Raw genomic sequence first — 23,319 nt, 5'->3', positions numbered from 1 at the left:
GTCGTCTGTTGAGCGGTTGGGACAGTACGCAAACTGCATAGGGTCTAGTGAAGGAGGCAGCAGGGTCTTGATGTGCCTCATGACAAGCCTCTCGAAGCACTTCATGATGATGGATGTGAGTGCGACGGGACAGTAGTCATTGAGGCAGGACACTGAAGACTTCTTTGGCACAGGTATGATGGTGGTTGCCTTGAGACACATTGGGATGGTGGCACTGCTCAGGGAGATGTTGAAGATGTCAGTGCAGACATCTGTTAGCTGGTCTGCACATTCCCTGAGCACTCTACCAGGAATGTGGCTGGTCCAGCAGCTTTCAGCTGCTGTAAGGCACAACACCTGGTCATCAGGAGGAGGGGTGGTCTTCCTCGCTGCCACACTGTTCTGTGTCTCGAACCGAGCGTAGAAGTCATTCAGCGCATCTGGAAGGGAGGCATCACCGTCACAGGCAGGTGGTGTTTCCCTGTAGTTGGTGATGGCCTGGATGCCCTGCCACATGCGCCATGTGTCTCCCCTGTCTCTGAAGTGGCTGTGGATGTTCTTACCGTGTGCGCGCTTTGCCTCTCTGATGGCCCGGGACAGTTTGACCCTTGCTTTTTTTAGAGCTGCCTTGTCTCCTGCTGTGAAGGCAGAGTCTCTAGCCTTCAGCAGAGCATGCACCTCGCAGTCATCCACGGCTTCTGATTGGGACATGCAATGATGGTCTTGGAGACAGTCACATCATCTATGCACTTGCTGATGTAGCTGGTTACAGATGAAGTGTACACCTCCAAGTCTATGGTGTTACTGTAGGTTGCAGCCTCCATAAACATTTGCCAGTCAGTGTGCTCAAAGCAGTCCTGGAGAGCAGAGATGGGTCCTGATGGCCAGGTTCTTACCTGCTTCAGAACCAGTTATGAGCGTCTGACGAGCGGTCTGTATGCTGGAATCAGCATAACAGAGATCTGAGTATCCGAGGTGAAGGCGGGGCTCTGCCCGGTACACGCTGGGAACGTTTGTGTAAACGAGGTCCAGTGCGTTCGCTCCTCTTGTTGCAAAGTTCACATGTTGGTGGAATTTAGGGAGAACTGACTTGAGATTCACATGGTTGAAATCTCCAGCAACAATAACCAGTCCATCGGGGTGTGTGTTTTGCAGCCTGCTGATAGTGCTGTACAGGTCACAGAGCGCGCCTTTAGCGTTGGCGGCGGGTGGGATGTAAACGCTGATGATCAGCACTGTGGTGAATTCCATCAGGAGATAAAAAGGTCTGCATTTGATGACCATGAACTCCACCAGAGATGAACAGTGACTGGAGACTAGTACAGAGTTCTTGCACCATTCTGTGTTGATGTAGACACACAGTCCTCCACCGCGAGTCTTACCGCACAGGGCTAAGTTTCTGTCGGACTGATGAGAGGACTGATGAGAGTACTGATGAGAGTAAAATTGTTCTTTTTGGGTCCAAGGGCCACGTTTGTGAGACGACCCCCAAACTCTGAATTCAAGCCACAGTTCACAGTGAAGACAGTGAAGCATGGTGGTGCAAGTATCATGATATGGGCATGTTTCTCCTACTATGGTGTTGGGCCTATATATCGCATACCAGGTATCATGGATCAGTTTGGATATGTCAAAATACTTGAAGAGGTCATGTTGCCTTATGCTGAAGAGGACATTCCCTTGAAATGGGTGTTTCAACAAGACAATGACCCCAAGCACACTAGTAAACGAGCAAAATCTTGGTTCCAAACCAACAAAATTAATGCCTTGCAGATGTGAAGAAATCATGAAAAACTGTGATTATACAACTAAATACTAGTTTAGTGATTCACAGGATTGCTAAAAAAGCAGTTTGAACATAATAGTTTTGACTTTGTAGCGTCAACAGCAGATGCTACTATTATTGTGAACACCCCCTTTTCTACTTTTTTTTTACTAATAGCTTAATTTCATAGCCTTAAGAGTGTGCATATCATGAATGCTTGGTCTTGTTGGATTTGTGAGAATCTACTAAATCTACTGGTACCTTGTTTCCCATGTAACAATATGAAATATACTCAAAACCTGGATTAATCTTTTTACGAGGTCTGTTAGAAAAGTATCCAACCTTTTTATTTTTTGCAAAAACCATATGGATTTGAATCACGTCTGATTGCATCAGCCACGCTTGAACCTTCATGCGCATGCGCGAGTTTTTTCACGCCTGTCGGGCGCGGTACAAAAGCACCTCCGTGTTGGTCTCACAGGACGGCTTTCAGATGGCTTTTGGTGGCTTTTCAGTCGTGTGACTATCCGAGAAATTGTGCATGAGCTGGACATGCCAGAACATGTCCTGTGAGGCTTCATCACGGTGTTGCTTTGCACCATGCGGCTCCATCCCAACGCGTGGAATTCCTCCGTACATCTGTCTCAGTGTGCCGAAAAAGTGCTGATGTCCACGTCTTCCGCAATTCCTGTGGTAGTCAGACAATGTCCTGGATCAACAAAGCGTCCAGTTTGGAAATGAACCGCACATTCCACTGTTACAGGAGTTTTTGTCATGGAAAGAGGTGCATCGGGACAGAGCCGCATGGCGCAAAGCAACGCCGTGATGAAGCCTCACAGGACATGTTGTGGCATGTCCAGCTCATGCACAATTTCTTGGATAGTCACACGACTGAAAAGCCACTGAAAGCCGTCTGAAAGCCATCTGAAAGCCGTCCTGTGTGACCAACACGGAGGTGCTTTTGTCCCGCACCATTCGTGGCTCTGTGGCCCATCCCTCCGCTTCTCTTTCCATGACAAAACTGCTGTAACAGTGGAATGTGCGGAAAAAGTGCTGATGTCCACGTCTTGCCATTTTTGTGGAAGTCAGAGGACGTCCTGGATCAACAAAGCCTTCACGTTGGAAATGATCTGGTTGTTTCAGCGGGGTTTCAGCCTGTCCATCGGCGCTCGGAGTGTGCCGCACTCTCAGACACTGCGGGCGGTCTTTAAACCGGCTGGAGCACTCCTTAATCTGTGTAATCCCCATAAAATCGCCCCTGAAAGCCATCTGAATTTTCCGAATGGTGTCCACCTGGAGGTCTCTCACAGTTTCTGGAAAAATTTGATGCAGCAAAGCTCCAAATCGTTCAGACATTTTATTTGCAATAAAAATCCGACGAGAGGGGTGGACCACTGCTCACACAAAGCCTGCTCACAGGCGAATGACGCAACCGACAGGCGTGAAAAAACTGCGCACGAAGGTTCAAGCTTGGCTGATGCAATCACACATGATTCAAATCCATATGGTTTTTGCAAAAAATAAAAAGGTCGGATACTTTTCTAACAGACCTTGTAGTCACATAGCACTACTATTATTCCGAACACTACTGTATATATATATATATATATATGTATATATGTGTGTGTGTGTGTGTGTGTGTATACAATTGTCAGTTTTTGCACTTGAACAGATTGAACAGGGTGACAATGCCAAAAGAAAAAAAATTGATTCTACAGAATTAAATCACATGATGAAGCTTTAGCATGTTTGTCTTGTGTTATAAACAGACATGCACATAGCTGGTACTCATGGTGCATGTGCATGCTAAAAATAAATGATGCGCAGCAGAAAACACAAGCAAAGTGCTTCATAAGAGGAAAGCAATGACATATTGTAGGAAAAGTGTCCTCTGCTTGTCATCAATGATGTTTAGCACACATGAGCACCATGAGTACCAGTTTGGGCTCTGTTTATTTACCATTAACATACATATTTCCTTATCCAGATATCTCTCTTTTTTGCTTTTTCTTGTTTGGTGCAGGGCAGATGGCACGCTCGGAGCTGTTTGCAAGCATGGCGCCCTCTGTGGATGGGAGGGGTGTGGGCCTGGATGTTCTAGGTTTCCTGGACCCTCCTGAGGATGAAAACAGCACAGCGGTGAGGTGCTACCGCTCGCACTCCCGCAGCAGTGTCCTGCAGGGTTTGCCTTTTGGAGGCGTGCCCACTGTCCTCGCCATCAATGTAGTACTCTGGATGGTACGTGCCACACACCAACAAACACATGCATTTTACACAACATTTTAACACAACTGTCAACTGTTGCATTTTGTACTCAGACAGGTTCACTTATCATCTGTTATATCCACCAATGATCAATTCAGAATTCCAGTGTTTCCATTTTCTCTATTGTCACTCTGGTTTCCTTCATTTAGTTTTTTGGGTGATGGACTTTTTTTCATCATTGACCATTTTCTTGGCCCATTGAAACTTTAAATTAAACTTCTTTTTTCCCCAGCTCTTAGTTTTGTACAGTGTAAGTTTTAATGAATGAATGAATTTATTCAGCGCGCACACACTTAACAAAAAAACTCGTAAAACAAAAACCCACCCCTTTTACCATTAAAAAAAATATATACATTAATTATACAAAAAATACTGAAAAAGCACAGACTATATAGATTAATTAATTAACTAAAATTTCTCAACACAACAGAACAAACAATAGTGCACAATCCAAAAAAAAAACCCAATAACAAAATTAGTAAACCTAATTCTTCACACTATAACAAGTAATTATATTGTTTTTATCAAGTCTTTTAAAGCCAACTAAGGTGCCAGATAATTAAATTTTATCAGGACAATTATTCCAAATATTTATACATTTTATATGGAAACACAAGGACTTTTTACAGTAGTTCGAGTGTTTAATTTATTGAATAATAATGTTCCTCTCAAATTATAGCTGGACTCCTTCATTTTTAACAGATCCTGGACATGTTGAGGTAAAAGTTTATTTTTAACTTTATACATGATTGTATTGTTATATAATCAACCAAGTCCCAGATTTTCAAAATGTGTCAACAGACAAATAGTGGGTTTATTGGCTCACAGTGTGGTTTATACAGCTTTCTTTTGTAATAAAAATATTGGATTTGTATTTATTTTAGCTAAAAAAAAATTCCTCTTGAGTCCCACACATTTTATCTACCTTGGTTTTGTAGTCAGGCTTGATGTCTGCACTGAGATCCCTCTCCGTCTGCTATCTCGGGCTTTTAATTGGCTCATTTTATGGCTGCCTGGTTGCCAAGACAACACAGAAGGTTGAGCAATGTCTCCTAATGACGAGCATGAGTCAGAGCACCCCCCAGGTGACAGTAGGACGCCTCTGCTTCAGTTCCGTCTTCTTCTTCTTCTTCTTTGTCTTTCGGCTGTTCCCGTTAGGGGTCGCTACAGCAGATCAATCATTTCCATCTCACCCTGTCCTCTGTATCTTCCTCTGTCACACCAACCACCTGCATGTCCTCTCTCAGCACATCCATGAACCTCCTCTTTGGTCTCCCTCTTCTCCTCCTGCCTGGTGGCTCCATCCTCAGCATCCTTCTCCCTATATACCCTGGGTCCCTCCTCTGCACATGTCCAAACCATCTCAATCTCACCTCTCTGACTTTGTCTCCAAACCGCCCCACCTGAGCTGTCCCTCTGATATGTTCATTCCTAATCTTGTCCATTCTTGTCACTCCCAAAGAGAATCTCAACATCTTCAGCTCTGCCACCTCCAGCTCTGCCTCCTGTCTTTTTGTTAGTGCCACTGTCTCTAAACCATACAACATAGCTGGTCTCACTACTGTTTTGTAAACTTTCCCCTTCACCCTTGCTGATATCCTTTGGTCACAAATCACTCCTGCCACCTTTCTCCACCCACTCCACCCTGCCTGCACTCTCTTCTTCACCTCTCTACCACACTCTCCATTACTTTGAACAGTTGACCCCAAATATTTAAACTCATCTACTTTCACCACTTCTACTCCTTGTAACTGCACTATTCCACTGGGCTCCCTCTCATTCACACACATGTACTCAGTCTTGCTTCTACTGACTTTCATTCCCCTTCTCTCCAAAGCATATCTCCACTTCTCCAGACTAGACTCAACTTGCTCTCTACTCTCACTACAGATCACAATGTCATCTGCAAACATCATAGTCCATGGGGACTCCTGTCTGATCTCATCCGTCAACCTGTCCATCACCACTGCAAACAAGAAAGGACTCAGAGCTGATCCTTGGTGTAATCCCACCTCCACCTTGAATGAGTCTGTCATTCCGACTGCGCATCTCACCGCTGTCACACTATTCTTGTACATGTCCTGCACTACCCTAACATACTTCTCTGCCACTCCAGACTTCCTCATACAATACCACAACTCTTCTCTTGGCACCCTATCATAAGCTTTTTCTAAGTCCACAAACACACAATGTAAGTCTTTCTGTCCTTCTCTGTACTTTTCCAACAGTATTCTCAGAGCAAACATTGCATCTGTAGTGCTCTTTCTCGGCATGAAACCATATTGCTGCTCACAGATCTTCACCTGTTTTCTAAGCCTAGCTTCTACTACTCTTTCCTATAACTTCATGCTGTGGCTGATCAGCTTTATGCCTCTGTAGTTACTGCAGCTCTGCACATCACCCTTGTTCTTGAAAATAGGAACCAGCACACAGTTCCGTCATCATACAGAATAAATCACTTGAGAACTTGCCCACACATCAACACAATATTAAAAGACAATACTGTAAAGAACAATGACTATTCATTAGCATTTTTTAAAATATAAAAAAACAATCTTTGCACCTTGCAAATACAAAGCATGTATAATCATTATAAGTTGTACTTGTCAAAAAAGAAAAGTCAAAACACATATTACAAATGTGATAACATGACTATATTCAATGCTTTTGTGTACTTTCAGTTTGGTAAATAGTCTTTATATTTTAATTATATCTGATATAATATTTCTTTATGTATTGTTAGCTAGTCTTGCTAAGGAAGGACACATTTAAAAAGTTGTGCAATGGATTGTTTTTTTTTTACATACGAGGTCTGTTAGAAAACTATCTGACCTTTTTATTTTTTTTTAAAACTATATGGATTTGAATCATGTGTGCTTGCATCAGCCAAGCTTGAACCTTCGTGCGCATGCGTGAGTTTTTTCACGCCTGTCGGTTGCGTCATTCGCCTGTGAGCACGCTTTGAGTGAGCAGTGGTCCAGCCTCCTCGTCGGATTTTTATTGTGAGGAAAATGTCTGAACGATTTGGAGCTTTGCTGCATCAAATTTTTCCAGAAACTGTGAGAGACCTCCAGGTGGACACCATTCGGAAGATTCAGACAGCTTTCAGGGACGATTCTATGGGGATCACACAGATTAAGGAGTGTTACAACCGGTTTGAAGACGGCGCACAATGGCGGAGGGCGCGCTGCGCTCCGAGCGGCGATCGACAGGCTGAAACGACCAGATCATTTCCAAACTGAACGCTGTGTTGATCTGGGACGTCGTCTGACTACCAGAGAAATGGCAGAAGATGTGGACATAGCACTTTTTTGGCACATTCTACTGTTACAGGAGTTTTGGTCATGAAAAGACTATGTGATCCCCATAGAATTGTCCCTGAAAGCCATCTAAATCTTCCAAATTTTCCTCACAATAAAAATCCGACGAGGAGGGTGGACCACTGCTCACTCAAAGCGTGCTCACAGGCGAATGACGCAACCGACAGGCGTGAAAAAACTCAAGCATGCGCACGAAGGTTCAAGCTTGGCTGATGCAAGCACACATGATTCAAATCCATATAGTTTTTTAAAAAAATAAAAAGGTCGGATAGTTTTCTAACAGACCTCGTATATACAATAGAATAGAATCTTTATTGTCATTGCACATATGTACATACATATGTAGTGGCTGCACTCTGCGTTGTGTTGTTATGATTCCACCCATTCGCTCCCCTCGGGACGCGAACTCGCGAGCTCCGGCATGGGAGTCGGACTCTCTAACCAGAAGGCTAAAACCCAGGGCTCTGGCCTTGTGACCAGAGAATCCTTTTGAGCTGTTGGGAGTGAGGTTTACCAACTACATCTGCACAGCGACACCTGCTGGCCTCCGTTACACTCACCCCCCTAAACTCACTCCCATCCAGGTACACGGCACCATTGTAGCGGCTGCACTCTGCGTTGTGTTGTTATGATTCCACCCATTCGCTCCCCTCGGGACGCAAACTCGCGAGCTCCGGCATGGGAGTCGGACTCTCTAACCAGAAGGCTAAAACCCAGGGCTCTGGCCTTGTGACCAGAGAATCCTTTTGAGCTGTTGGGAGTGAGGTTTACCAACTACATCTGCACAGCGACACCTGCTGGCCTCCGTTACACTCACCCCCCTAAACTCACTCCCATCCAGGTACACGGCACCATTGTAGCGGCTGCACTCTGCGTTGTGTTGTTATGACTCCGCCCATTCGCTCCCCTCGGGACGCAAACTCGCGAGCTCCGGCATGGGAGTCGGACTCTCTAATCAGAAGGCTAAAACCCAGGGCTCTGGCCTTGTGACCAGAGAATCCTTTTGAGCTGTTGGGAGTGAGGTTTACTAACTATATCTGCACAGCGACACCTGCTGGCCTCCGTTACACTTACAACAAAATTTGTCCTCTGCATTTAACCCGTCCTAATTACAGTTCAACAATCCAACCACGAGGAGCAGTGGGCAGCCACAGTCCACATATTCTCAGCATATATGAACAAATAGAAACAGAAAACATCAAAATCATTATTATTGATGCTGATATATGTGTGGATATTTAAATTTTATGCTTCATAATTGCTCAAGGTCGAAACAGTGCTCCCAAATCTTACATTTCAGCTCCATAGCACTGTTTTTGTTTTGAAACTATGTGGCATGATCGGTAGTTCAAAATTAAATGCATATTAATGTGGCAGCCAGCAGCTATTTTCTCTGTTAAACTTGAGTGGCTTAATGGCATCCTGTGCAGAGAGTGAAACAACACTCCCTCTGTTCCCTGAGCTTTTTTCTTCTTTGTTTACATTCTTGGTCTGACTGTGCATGGACATTTAGTGCATGATAAGATGATTGAGAGGGCAGGGGGTTCTTGTTTTCACATTTAGTAAAACCTTGTAGTTCACACTTTAAGTTTCACTTGTATCCTAATTTATTAGGCACAAATCTCCCAAGAATTTTGAGTAGGCGAAGCAGGAGCATTGATTGATAGGCAGAAGTATGAACAGACAGATAGATGCAACAGGTTACAGGAAAACGTCTCATTTGAAAAGCTTTTATATATGAAGCAATTCCATGAACAGATTTTTATTTTTGACTTCACTCTGATGATTATTCTGCTTTTTTTTTGTGGCACACTGGAAGCTATTCTTAGTTATTCATGCACTTGATCAGAGGTTTTCTTTATCTGTGCACAGTGTCTTCTACAGTGTCTGTTCTTATGTGAATGCAGACATGTCCCGGGCAGTTTCCAAGACGACCACCAACTTACTACTCTAAAGAAAGCGAGATTGCTCGCTGTTGCTGCTACATGTTGGATTTCATCTTCAGTTTATTAAAATAATTCAGATCACGCAGACATTTAATTATATTAGACTCACAATACACTGTGATAAGAGTTTTGATTTGTATTTTTTGGGTTGGGGCAGCATACTGAACAGTCTAATCTATATGCAGCTCCATGCACAGAGTCTGAGCAGTAAAACCAGGCTTACAAGGAATTGAACGTATACGTGAAAAAATGTAAAACCGTAAAAAGTATCCCTCTAATTTACCTGCACACCTCTTTGAAAGAAAAAAAAGTAGATCCCCTGAGGTTGGCTTCTCCTCCATTTAGTAAAACAGCAGCCTCTGGGCCACCATGACCCTGCAAGTAGGCTTCACAATAAACACAAACAATGGTTAAAAGGTACCAAAATGGGTCCAAAGTAGAAAGCATGCTGGTCCTCACCTGCATCTATCAAAACCCAAAATGTCAGAAGTGAACATGCAACAATTTTTATGCAGTTAGTTCAAGAAATGTTGTGGACTTACTCAATGACTCACTAACTAGCTGACTGACTCCATTAATCTAATGCACATCCTGCGAATCACAGAAAATAATCACACTGAATAATTGTTAATTTTTCATCTGTAGTGGCTGTGCTCTATGGTAGCTAGCTAAATACCCAAGCCTACCAATATTACTACATCGGGCAGGATGTGCGCATGCATGAGGTTTTGAGATTACCTGTGACCCATCTTACATCCCATCCATAAGATATCTTCTTATAAATCACTTCCAGATCTACCACATGTTGGTCATAGCATCTGATCCTTTGAATTTTTCCCCCTCAGGGGTTGAAATCCTAAATTGTTTCCAGACAGCATGAATTTTGATCATATTAGGAATGTCATATTATGACTCCCTTATCTAAATGTTAAGGAATACAATTATAGTGGTGCTAAAGAAAATTATTTTTATGATTTAAATCTTTAAAAAAACAGTGTCAGTATACCTTTCAACTGCACTCACTAAATAATCTTATAAACACTTTTGTCTTTCATTATTTTTAAATAACTCTATTGGTAGCATTAAATGGCTCTATAGGGTCACTTTTCAAGCATTTCTAGTATACAAATGTGCAGTAAATTATTAATAAATTGCTTGCTTTAATTTGTGCAATTTAGTTAAAAAAAATAAAATAAAATAAAATAGTCCACAAATATGTATTCTGTGCAAAGACTTTTCAGCGTTTTGGCTTTATTCTACAATAATTTAATCAGTTTTATTGCAGTAAAAACTCACAATATAAAGACATTACAAAACCAAATCCATTTCATTTTAGTTTCCTTGACCTCACATAAAACAGTCTATCATATTTGTGAAAAGCAAAAATATACCCCATTTATACGTAGATGCTTATGCCATATCTAACATCCATTTATCTCTCTAAAAACAGCTCCCAGTGTAGTAGTTTTAGATTTCTATTTCTACTCTTTGAAATAGATTTAAAGTCATTTCAGTTCCCAGTTCTTTGTGGATTGTTTGATAAAATAATTTCTTTACATAATTCTGACTTTGAGGAGTGATGCATTTGTGTTTATGGTTTATTATAGTTCCTGTTACTCATCTTCTCCTGCCTGAGGAAGGCTGCGTGGGATTACGGCCGGCTGGCCCTGCTGATGGAAAACGACAGGTAACGGTCTAAAAATGAACATACATGAACAGAAAAACAAATGAATAGTACTCCTCTGCCAATTAAGGCCCATCTGCTCACATATCCATGTGTGTGCCTGGCTAGTTTAAAATGTTTACAGAGTTTTGTGAAGAGTTTTTGAGTAATCCCAGTAAAAATCTGTGCAGATGAAAATAAAATCTCCTCAGAGATGAATAACACTGATGCACTTGCTGCTTTGTGAGCTGAGTCAACATTTAAAATGGAGTAACAATAATCCCCACTGAAACAATGCCTGTGTGCTGGTTTTGCAGCCTGCAGCTCCCTCTGCTGATCGTACATATTACTGCATAGTAATTTAAATTGCATGAAGTTTCTGCTCTGCTTGTTAGTGCAGCAGATAGCTGAAATAATTCAAATGATGATGCAAGCACCAAATCCTGTTGTGAAAGTGTAGTGACACGGACCCACAACAGGGGGCGCAAATGAACGGTCAATAGATGAGCCAAAAGGTAACAATTTAATGTTGTGAAATGTGCACAACGAACATACAGACAATCTCAGAATATAATTACAGTCAATCCACAAAGGTGACGTGTGGGCAGGCTCGAGGATAGAAGACGTCTGTCCTAAGAAGAGCCGGAACCACACGATTTCCGCTGCCACAGAACCTGGTGAATAGTGGAGCCGCCAAGTCCCGAATTCCCAGGTGATCACCGTCCCCGACTGTCGGATCTGGTACTGCTGGCGAGAACAAAGACAGTCAAGTGTGGGTGTGTGAACACCCAGCAACAACAGCGGTGGGAATGCCACCTCCACCTCTCACTCAATAACTGCAGAGTACTGTAGATTCCTCAGGGGAAAAGAGTGCCTTCAACGCTCTCTCAGCTTTCACCGACGGAGGTACCAGTACTCCTGCAAACAGTCACAATATACAAATATTGCAATCACAAATGGCTGAGGATATTACCTCCAATGAAGTATGATATCTCGGCAACGAGGTGGAGATGACGTCTGGTCTTTATGGAGTGAGAGGACGTTGAGTAGATGGGTGACAGCTGTCAAGAGGTAATGAGTGACAGCTGTCACCCCCGGCTGCGTCCATGGCGGCAGCGCCCTCTCGTGCCTGAAGCCCGCACTTCAGGCAGGGCGCCCTCTGATGGTGGGCCAGCAGTACCTCCTCTTCTGGCGGCCCACACACAACAAATCCGGTACAAAGACTCCTAGACATGAATTTGAAGAAAAACGATTGGCCACTTGAATTGTCAGTAGGTGACCAGGTAGGGTTCAATTGAAGAATTACACAGGGGTCAAAATATAAAAATGCTCCAGTCATGTAGAAACCTATATCACATTATTCACTTGATCATAATGATTCCAAAAAGGTATAGTTTGGACTATCTATGACTGAATGTTATGGAGTTATGGGGTAAAAACAGCAAGAATGGTGACAAAGGTCAGTTTCAGTTTATACAGGGGTCAAACGTCAAAGCTGCTCCAATTTTAGTAAAAACTGGTACAAATTATTGGTTGAGCTAATCGCATTAATAAATGGAAAAGATTGATTGTGTTGTGTGTTTGGTCTCCAAAGTAATGGTCAAACGATGTCAACGTCTATTGAATTCTATGACATATGTTCCCCTATAACGTGATAACTAAACATGACACGGTGCAAACTATTCCTTTTTTTAACCCATATTAACTCAACCAATAATTTGCATCATGTTTGACCAAAACTGGAGCAACTTTAACTTTTGACCCCTGTACAAACTGGAACTGACCTTTGACACCATTTTTGCTGTTTTTACCCCATAACTCCATAACATTCAGTCATAGATAGTCCAAACCATACCTTTTTGGAATCTTTATGATCAGACAAATAATGTGGTATAGTGTTCAATATGATTGCAGCATTTTAAAATGTTGAACCCTGTGTAATTCTTCAGTTGACCCCTACCTGGCCGTTTATTGAAAATTCAAGTAGCCAGTCAGTTTTTTCAAAAGAGTAATGTCTAAGGAGAATTTATGCAAGATTTGGTGCTTGTATCACCATTTGCAGGATTCCTCTGTAAATATTCTGTTATCTGCTGCACTGTGTGCTTCTGATATTCATTATTTAGTTGAATGATGACTGTACTTTTTCCTGTGAAATAACATATTCATGCATGCATATGCTGGATTATTGTCTGGAAGATACTGGACAACTAGTTTAAAATTCACCCAGTCCTGTCTCCCAGGATTAGTTCTCCCTGACATGTCGCAGGACAGCAAGCAGCATGTGTGTTTGTTTCACTGAACAATTCTCTCTCATACTAATTTAATTATCCTGCTGAATTTAACAGTGTTTAACTACGAGTGGTACCGTCCACGGAGATGCACTTGCACAGAAATCACATTGACTTTATTAGATAAAAACTCAGGCTGCTTGCAGGAGATCTAATTCGACTTTACGGCACATGACAAGGTCATACTGAGTCGTGATCACTTTCTTTTTGGATCTTGTCTGCCCACTTCAGTCTCACGTCCCTGTTTTATGGAGAGCCGAGTGAGAAGGAGAAGTCTCCGTCAGAATCCAGTCCCTCTGACTCTGAGACTAAAGACGTGGTGAGTTTGACAGTTATGGTCATTAAAATGTTTCTAGTAAAAGCTATACTTCCACTCAGAGGTGATACTTGCTCTGGTCCTGTCACTTTAAATGGAAAGGAGTTGTTGCTTACTGTGCCTCCAGTGTTGCCAATTTTCCCACTCTGTCAGTAAATTTAGCTGCCTTTTTGACCTTCCTAGCAACTAAAAATCCTCTCTAGCGAATAGCAACAAATCTGGCGACTTTTATTTAGTTAGTTGAAGGTAATATAGTCCCCACCCCCACTCCACCAAGAAAAAAAAACAAAAAACAAACAAACAACAATATAAATTAGGGAATAACCCTGTTGTGTCTGAAGATTTGTGGACATTAATGCTGGATTTTATGGTCGCAAATTGAGTTTTACCGGCAACGCATTAGTGGAGCCAGTAAAACGTTTATCATTTGCACAGTTTATGTTTCTAATGCTTGGTTTGTGCTCTGACATGCACTGTCAACTGTGGGACCTTATATGTAGACGGGTGTGTGTCTTTACAAATCATGTCCAATCAACTGAATCTACCGCAGGTGGACTCCAGTTAAGCTGTAGAAACATCTCAGGGATGATCAGTGGAGAGACTGTGAATACTTATGTACATGTGATTTCTTAGTTTTTTATTTTTAATAAATTTGCAAAAATCTTTAAAAAAGAAGCTTTTTTCATGTTGTCATTATGGGGTGTTGTGTGCAGAATTTTGGGGGGAAAAATTAATATCATCCATTTTGGAATAAGGCTGTAACATAAAAAAAAAATGTGGGGGGAAAGTGCAGTGCCGTGAATACTTTCTGGATGCACTGCAGGTTTTCAGTTAGATTTGTAGCCAGTTAGCATCAGATTCAGGTATTTTTATTTTTCCACAGGTTTATGTTATTATTTTTAGACTAATTTAGGTTTTCGGCTTGCTTTATTTTTGCTTAGCTTTATAACCCATTAGCATTAGCTTCAGGTATTTATAATTTTCTGCAGTTTATATTGTTTTTAGATTTTCCGTTTGCTTTATATTCTGCTTGCTCTATATTCACTTTGTTTCAGATTCCCTTCGCTACACATTCAGTTACTTTTAGATTAACTTTTAGATTAAAAACTAACACAAATCCTATATTTTTACTTCAAAAGAAAACTATAGGAATTATTAGTAAGAAAATAATGAGCCAACTAATCCTTTGTTTATCCATTTACATGTTTTGAAAATTCTGGTACCTGATTGATTACATCATAATACAAATTATGTTCAAAGTGAAAAATAGACTTCTGCCACAACACATCCAGGACCTGTTTAAAATGAGGGACTCCAATTATAATTTAGGAGGAACATTATTATTTCAGAAGATTCAAACTACCGTAAAAAGTCATTGTATTTCTGTTAAAGGTGTAAATATTTGTAATAATTGCCCGGATAACATAAAATCACTTGGTAGTTTGGTCAGTTTTAAAAGGCTCTATAAAAATTATTTGATTACATGCTATAGAATGTTAAATTAGGTTTATTGATTCTGTTTTTATTTGGGGGGGGGGGGGGGGTTGGTACACTGCTGTTTGCATGTTTTTTGTTGTTTTTTTTATTCTAATTCATGGATCAATGTATACTTTGTATTAGTTATGATGGGTATATGTCTAATTTTATATACATATGCATAATTTTCAATTTTGTTAAAGGGATAGGCCTTTACAAACTTTTACTTCTGCCTACACCCTTTTGGGCACCTGGGTGCATTGTTGGACTATTTCTTTCTTTCTTTGTAAGTTTTTGTTGTTCTGGATGTGTCTGTGCCGAATAAATTCATCCATTCATTCAGTTTAGCTTATCTATTACCTTTGCATTCGACTAGTTTCAGTTGTCAGTTTTAAATCTAATTTTGGATTCAGTTAGCTTCATATTGAGTTAGATTTAGATTAATTTAGGTTTAGTCCATTTGGTTTTAGATTCATTCAGATTTTCACATAATTGCATGTTTATTTGATGGGAAACATGGTGGTGCAGTGGTCAGTGCTGTTGCCTCACAGGTAGAAGGCTGTAGATTTGGGTCCATCGTATTATCCGTGTGACTGTGTGGGTTTCCTTTGGTCACTCTGGTTTCCTCCCACCAACCGTGATTGATGGATTAGGCCTCCAACCACTGTGTAAAAACATTCACCCAGTTTGAAACCACATGGAGACCACGTGGAGACTGGCGCGACGCTAACATGTGCAGGCCCTCCTGAATCTTACTTCTTGTTGGCATTGGACCGAATTGACTGATGATATATTGATGTTTAAAAAAAGCTCCACGTGTCAGCAACAGCACTGTGGGAATGCTTTTAAGAGGAAAGTGTGGAGCATGACTCATCTGCCTAGTCTGGGACTCGATGACCTCTGTGTGTTACGGTGACATCACTCCTATCGCGGTTATAGCAGCAGAGTCAGACGAGAGTCATGGGCTAATTTCTACACAGAGATGAAACTGCAGTAAAACAGTTTCTGCTCCAGGCTAGACATATTAAACCTCCATCGGTATGTCACTCTGGAAACATTATTACTATGCAAATATCTCCTTGTGCACAGTCGAGCATGCACGTGTTGTTTATTATCTAAATGTGCAGTCTATCTGATGTTTTCTGATTGTCCTCTTTTCCCAGGGCTTCTGCTCGTGGCTGACATCACTTTACCAGATGAAGTAAGTCCACAAAACCCTTGCCCTTGCAATCATTTTTTTTCTCTTCATTTGTGCTGCCGTCGTTTTATTGGCCTTCTTTCTTCGAAGATGATGTCACTGTCAAATGTAAGCTCTCATCACATATATCAATTAGCAGCAAAAACAAACAGGCCTGGGCTCACTGGTGCAGTGGTTTCACTTTGAAAATTTGCACTTGCTTGACTGCACACAACAGATTTAGGGCCATAAAAAGGGATTTCCACAGTGTCCATGGTTTCTATAGTATTATGGTGAAGTTTGGGCGCTCCTCTTTTTAGCTCTCACGCCGGTGGTTCACCCTGGGATCCCTGGGAAAGTGCAAACCCACCATGCAAGTTCTCACTGTGTGGGCCGTCGTACGTTCGGCATGCACCACTTTACTTCTTCAGTTTTTTGGGTTCTATTTTCTGCCGCTGGGTTTGTTGAACCACCTGCCTTGAAGGCACAGCTGCAAATTTACACACGATGCGGTACAATCCTAGGCTCATTTGTCCAGGATTGGACGTTAAGTTTCATTTCAGGGGTTTTTGTCCAATGGACCAGTGATTGTTCAAATTTAAGACACCTCTTTGGATTTCTGCAGCTTTACTGGACAATCTTCGAAATTTGCTACTTCTTGTTGAATGTTCTGGACATAGTATAGATGTATGTTCATGCAGTCAGATGGAACAGAGCTGTACACCGTGCACAATCAGAGTTTTATAAAGACCTTTCACAGTGGACCCAGCAATGACAGAGATTTGACATATTCACATGAGTTTTTCTTAAATGGAATTTCTGTCTAATTACTCTGTTCACACATATTATTGATACAGTCTCCAACATCATGTGATCTTGCTAATGTCAGCACCTCAGCCTCGTCACCTTTTCACAGCGCTGCTGTCTACTGAGGCATTACAAGTCAAAAAATGAGCACCACCATTACTAAATTTTGGAACCAGGATGATAAATGTCAATGATAAAGACCCTGTGTCTGTATATCAATTTTTTATCTGGTGGAAAAGCGCTGAGAGATGGCCCACATACCACAATTTCAGTGTTTTAAGTGGGGGGGCTCCTTATGGGATTTGTTTCTATGATAACAATAAATAGCTAATGAGTAGTTTATAATTTATGGTGATTAAAAAGTACTCACCCTCAGCAAAGAACCAAGCGTCTGTCCAAATTGCTTTCACAGTGTAGTTTTTTTCTTTACTGTGACAGATTTTGAGTAAAAATCTACAAAAAATAAACCTCCCAATTGCCTGAAAAGGCACTGCAGTGACATCACAGTGTCTTTCTGAAAAGTTCAGGAAATTGTAACTTAAAAGTGCTCTGAGTGGCCTCAGAAAAAAAGATGAAATACTGGATGCAGTGTCTTTTCTGGCAACAACTTCTTGCAACCACAAACAATCCATTCTAATTTAGAGCAGCTGAAAAAAAAAGGCGCTCAGCGGGGGGAGAATATGGACACAGGGCCCTAATCTGTTCGACATATTCCATATTGGTTAATAGACTGAGCATGAGGAGAACTATGGATTAATTTTTACTTAATCTTTTAATCAGACAAAACACCTTCAGAGATGAGTAGCAATGAGCTCTAACAGCTTTTTGATTTATTTATTTGTTTGTTTGATTTGGTGGAAAAGCAGCCGGAGTATGTCCTCTTTCACGGTCTTCTCTCTGTTCCTGCAGGGACGAGGAGATCCGCAGTAAATGCGGCATCGACGCCGTCACGTACCTGTCCTTCCAGCGCCACATCATCCTGCTGATGTCGGCGGTGTGCCTGCTCTCTCTGGCCGTGATTCTGCCAGTGAACTTTTCCGGCAACCTCTTGGGTATTTTAGTTCTCACATTGTGATTTGAGCATCATTTGACCATTTGTTAAAAAAAAAAAAAAAAAAAAAGCTTTAGGGACAACTTTAATCTCACGTGAGGCCAGGCCACACAGAAATCATCACACACATGTACACACTGTTAAATTCCCTTAAAACTAAAATTAAGTCCAGATTTTAAAAAAGAAAAGCTGTGACAAAAAGTGGTAGAATGCAAAAATAAACACTTCTCAAAAAGTGACTTCCACTGTAATCCTAGCATGAAACAATATTATGAGTAAGACTTTAACAACTCCCTAGAATACCTGCGGGAATTCTTTAAGCATTTGGCCCACCAGGATTATAGGAGCAGAAAGTGCTTCATTTCCTCGTAGCATTAACGTATAGGTGTCAGGGGTGGAACAAACCAGGGCCTAAATAGCAGCTGGGTGTTTATTTTACAGGAAGCATTGACTAAGCCGTGCAGAAAGGAGCCGGGTGTTCCACCAAAAGTTTTTTTTTTTTTTTTATTACTGCTGGCTTTCATCTTATGGAGCAGCATGTCATCCCGTCATTAAATACACCAACAGACAGGCTGCCATGGCAACAGCAAACCAAGGGTGCTGCAATTAAAGCTGCAGGGTTTTAATTATCTGTGAAATTTAATTGAGATGAGTGCGATGTCATTAAATAGGGTGGAAAGCATATTTCTTGGAATAATGCTCCGTTATGGCAGATGAAATGAGATGAAATGAAATGAAAATGGTTCCCACTGTCACATTTCATTATTTCTACAGGAGACAGTCCTGCAGATTTTGGGAAAACGACGCTGGCGAATGTTAGTGCAAGGTAAGTCTAACACGACACGAAGGGCAGTGGATCCTGTGAAATCTCACAGAGAATAAAAACACCTCTTTTTGTCCCTCACAGGGACCACTTCCTGTGGCTCCACAGCATCTTTGCCTTGGTCTACTTCATCATCACGTTGCTGTGCATGGCTCACCACTCCATGAAGTTGGATTACAAAGAGGACGAGAAGGTTTGTCGTCATCATGTTAAACTGAGTACATAATCCAGCGGTTCCCGATCCTGGTCCTCAGGGACCATGAACCTCAGGGGCCGTCTCTTCGTGCTCTGCCAACATCTAATTGCCCCATTCAGGCATTTGTTGTCTCTTGTTTTGGCTGAGCACAACTGAATGAGCTGACCAGCCTTTGGTAGAGCAGGCGCAGGTGCAAAATGTGCAGGCTAGCACCCCCCCCCCCCCCCCCCAAGGACCAGGATTGGGAACCACTCGGGTAATCATCCTGGCCCAACATTCTAGCATAACCACTCATCACATCTGCATTATGTGTTTCAGGTTGCCAGGACTCTGATGGTTACCTCCATACCCAAAGAGATCACCGACCCAGGACTCATCACCAAACACTTCCAGTACACTTTATCATGTTTACTCTTCAGCGCAGTTTTACACAAAACAAGTTCAGTCTTTGTTATAGTCCATGAGCCAAGCAGGTTTTCGGTACCACTTAAGGGGAATAAACAACACTTAGAATCCAGCCTCAGCGTATCATGCCTACACAAAAACATATGATAGCCATCCTAGGGTGGTAGCTGTAGCCAGATTGGGGTCAATGAAGAATTACACAGAGGGTCAAACTTTAAAAATGCTCCAATCATGTTGAAAACTATATCACATTACTTGTCTGGTCATAATGATTCCAAAAAGGTGTAGTTTGGACTAATGTTTATGAGTTATGGGGTAAAAACAGCAAAAATGGTGACAAAGGTCAGTTTCAGTTTGTACAGGGGTCAAAAGTTAAAGTTGCTCCAGTTTCAGTACAAAATGATGCAAATTACTGCTTGAAAAAAAAAGGAATAGTTTTGACTGTGTTGAATGTTTGATCTTCAAGGTAAAGGTCAAACAAGGTCAACCTATTGGATTCTATGACATGTGACATATGTTACCCTGTAACATGATAACTAAGCATGACAGATGGTGCAAACTATTCCTTATTAGAACCCTATTAACCCAAACAATAATTTGCATCATTTTTTACTGAATTTTAGCAACTTTAACTTTTGACCCCTATACAAACTGAAATTGACCTTTGTCACCATTTTTGCTGTTTTGACCCCATAACTCCAGAACATTCCATCACAGATACAACCCCTGGCAAAAATTATGGAATCACCGGCCTCGGAGGATGTTCATTCAGTTGTTTAATTTTGTAGAAAAATAGCAGATCACAGACATGACACAAAACTAAAGTCATTTCAAATGGCAACTTTCTGGCTTTAAGAAACACTATAAGAAATCAAGAAAAAAAGATTGTGGCAGTCAGTAACGGTTACTTTTTTAGACCAAGCAGAGGAAAAAAATATGGAATCACTCAATTCTGAGGAAAAAATTATGGAATCACCCTGTAAATTTTCATCCCCAAAACTAACACCTGCATCATATCAGATCTGCTCGTTAGTCTGCATCTAAAAAGGAGTGATCACACCTTGGAGACCTGTTGCACCAAGTGGACTGACATGAATCATGGCTCCAACATGAGAGATGTCAATTGAAACAAAGGAGAGGATTATCAAACTCTTAAAAGAGGGTAAATCATCACGCAATGTTGCAAAGGATGTTGGTTGTTCACAGTCAGCTGTGTCTAAACTCTGGACCAAATACAAACAACATGGGAAGGTTGTTAAAGGCAAACATACTGGTAGACCAAGGAAGACATCAAAGCGTCAAGACAGAAAACTTAAAGCAATATGTCTCAAAAATCGAAAAATGTACAACAAAACAAATGAGGAACGAATGGGAGGAAACTGGAGTCAACGTCTGTGACCGAACTGTAAGAAACCGCCTAAAGGAAATGGGATTTACGAGGTCTGTCCATAAAGTATCGTACCTTTTTATTTTTTTCAAAAACTATATGGATTTCATTAGTTCATATTTATCTGGCTTGGGACATGTCTATCTCGGCTTTCAGTGCTTACCAGTCGAGTGAGTATAAAAGAACTTGTGGAGAGCTGGACATGTCCCAACTTGTCCTCTAACACTCCGAAACGGAGGTGTTCCTTTGTCTCGCTTCATCAGCGAATCGGTCGTGACGCGCGAAGCCTCCGCGCGGCTTTCCATGACAAAATCTCTTGTTAAAAGTGAAATCTGCCGGAAAATGGCTGATGTCCAGGTCTTGTGATAACCAGAGAAAAAGCACACGACGGTCTCGTATCCACAGAGCCATCAGCTTAGAAATGATCCAGTGGTTTGTGCCGCATCGTCGCAGCTTGCAGCGCGGCGCACCGACCGTCCTTTAAAGGGGTCCTTAAACCTGTAGTTAAAGTCCTTATTCTCTGTGAAGCCCGTAAAATTTTCACTGAAAGCCAGATAAATTTTTCGAATGGTTTCCAGGTGCCAGTCTCTAACAGCTTCTGAAAAAATTCTGATGGAAAAAAAGTCCTTTTCATTCCGCCATTTCCAGACAATGAAAATCCGACGAGGGGGCGGGACCACTCCTTCCACAAGGCGTGCTCACAGGCGAATGACGTCACCGACAGGTGTGGAAAAACTCACGCATGCTGCACGAGGGTTCAAGCATGTCTGACGTAAAAACATATGAATGAAATCCATATAGTTTTTGAAAAAAATAAAAAGGTACGATACTTATGGACAGACCTCGTACATACAGAAAGCTAAACGAAAGGCATCATTAACACCTAAACAGAAAAAACAAGGTTACAGTGGGCTAAGGAAAAGCAATTGTGGACTGTGGATGACTGGATGAAAGTCATATTCAGTGATGAATCTTGAATCTGCATTGGGCAAGGTGATGATGCTGGAACTTTTGTTTGGTGCCTTTCCAATGAGATTTTATAAAGATGACTGCCTGAAGAGAACATGTAAATTTCCACAGTCATTGATGATATGGGGCTGCATGTCAGGTAAAGGCACTGGGGAGATGGCTGTCATTACATCATCAATAAATGCACAAGTTTATGTTGATATTTTGGACAATTGAAAGGATGTTTGGGGATGATGAAATCATTTTTTCAAGATGATAATGCATCTTGCCATAGAGCAAAAAACTGCAAAAACATTCCTTGCAAAAACACACATAGGGTCAATGTCAATGAGCAGATCTGATTTGATGCAGGTGTTAATTTGGGGGATGAAAATTTACAGGGTGATTCCATAATTTTTTCCTCAGAATTGAGTGATTCCATATTTTTTTCCCTCTGCTTGGTCTAAAAAAGTAACTGTTACTGACTGCCACAATTATTTTTCCTGATTTCTTATAGTGTTTCTTAAAGCCAGAAAGTTGCCATTTGAAATGACTTTAGTTTTGTGTCATGTCTGTGATCTGCTTTTTTTCTACAAAATTAAACAACTGAATGAACATCTTCTGAGGCCGGTGATTCCATAATTTTTGGCAGGGGTTGTAGTCCAAGCTATACCTTTTTGGAATCATTGTGATCAGACAAGTAACGTGATATAGTTTTCAACATGATTGGAGCATTTTTAAAGTTTGACCTCTGTGTATGATGTGTATCTATCTGTGTGTTCATTTGGCACAAGATTTAGTTATTAAAAAATGTTTGATGTTCATACTGATGCAACTCCAGGTGTCAATGGTCAGTCAGGCATAGGTTGAGCTTTTGGTTTTAGAAGCATGCGCAGTAACCAGCTGCACCATTGTGGTGTCTCTGTTACAAATCAAACACGCAGGGAAAATGTGAAGAGTTCAGATGCAAAACCCAGTAAGTATTTTTTTTTTTTTTTTTTAATGGAGAAAAATGCAGTTGAAAATGGAGATTTAAAGGAAACATATTCGGAAATGCACAGACTTTCATCAATAAAATGAAAGCAGTTTGTTTCAAATTCTTTCATATTTTGCACACTGATGGACCCCCTTGACAGCCAAATACATGTTGGCCTCAACTAAAAATTTATGGTTTTGGAGATACTGGGTTTTGTATCTGAACTCTTCATGTGCTGATTTTGCTCCGTCCTCCAGTGAAGCCTACCCCAGCTGTACCGTCACTGACATCCGTTTCTGCTTTGATGTCCACAAGCTGATGAGGCTGGACTTGGAAAGGTACAGTAGCAACGCTCTGGTTACCCATCATCCATCCTGCACCTGGGCTTCCCTGCACTGCCAGTAAAAAGAACCAGGAGACACCCAGTCTTAAAAAAATAAAATAAAATACAAGCTTACCTACTGAGATGGGGGTAAGATGGGTGAAAATAAGGCACAGGGAGGCCCCAAGCATGGATCAGAATAGCAGAGT

General features: G+C 41.4%; 1 protein-coding gene across 1 annotated transcript in view; it reads left to right on the top strand.

Moving 5' to 3' along the window:
* LOC117531945 (calcium permeable stress-gated cation channel 1-like) overlaps positions 1-23,319 on the top strand; it is a 50,994-nt gene that overhangs the window by 14,529 nt on the left and 13,146 nt on the right. The window contains 9 exon segments of the mRNA XM_034195132.1: positions 3,773-3,982; positions 10,883-10,962; positions 13,458-13,545; positions 16,182-16,219; positions 17,912-18,054; positions 18,828-18,879; positions 18,961-19,069; positions 19,391-19,464; positions 23,046-23,126. Of these exon segments, the coding sequence (XP_034051023.1) occupies positions 3,773-3,982; positions 10,883-10,962; positions 13,458-13,545; positions 16,182-16,219; positions 17,912-18,054; positions 18,828-18,879; positions 18,961-19,069; positions 19,391-19,464; positions 23,046-23,126 (875 nt within the window).

This window comes from Thalassophryne amazonica, chromosome 19 (genome assembly GCF_902500255.1).
Source record: "Thalassophryne amazonica chromosome 19, fThaAma1.1, whole genome shotgun sequence".
Lineage (NCBI taxonomy): Eukaryota > Metazoa > Chordata > Actinopteri > Batrachoidiformes > Batrachoididae > Thalassophryne > Thalassophryne amazonica.
The sequence above is the reverse complement of the archived record's forward strand: the minus strand, read 5'-3'. Positions and strand labels throughout refer to the sequence as shown.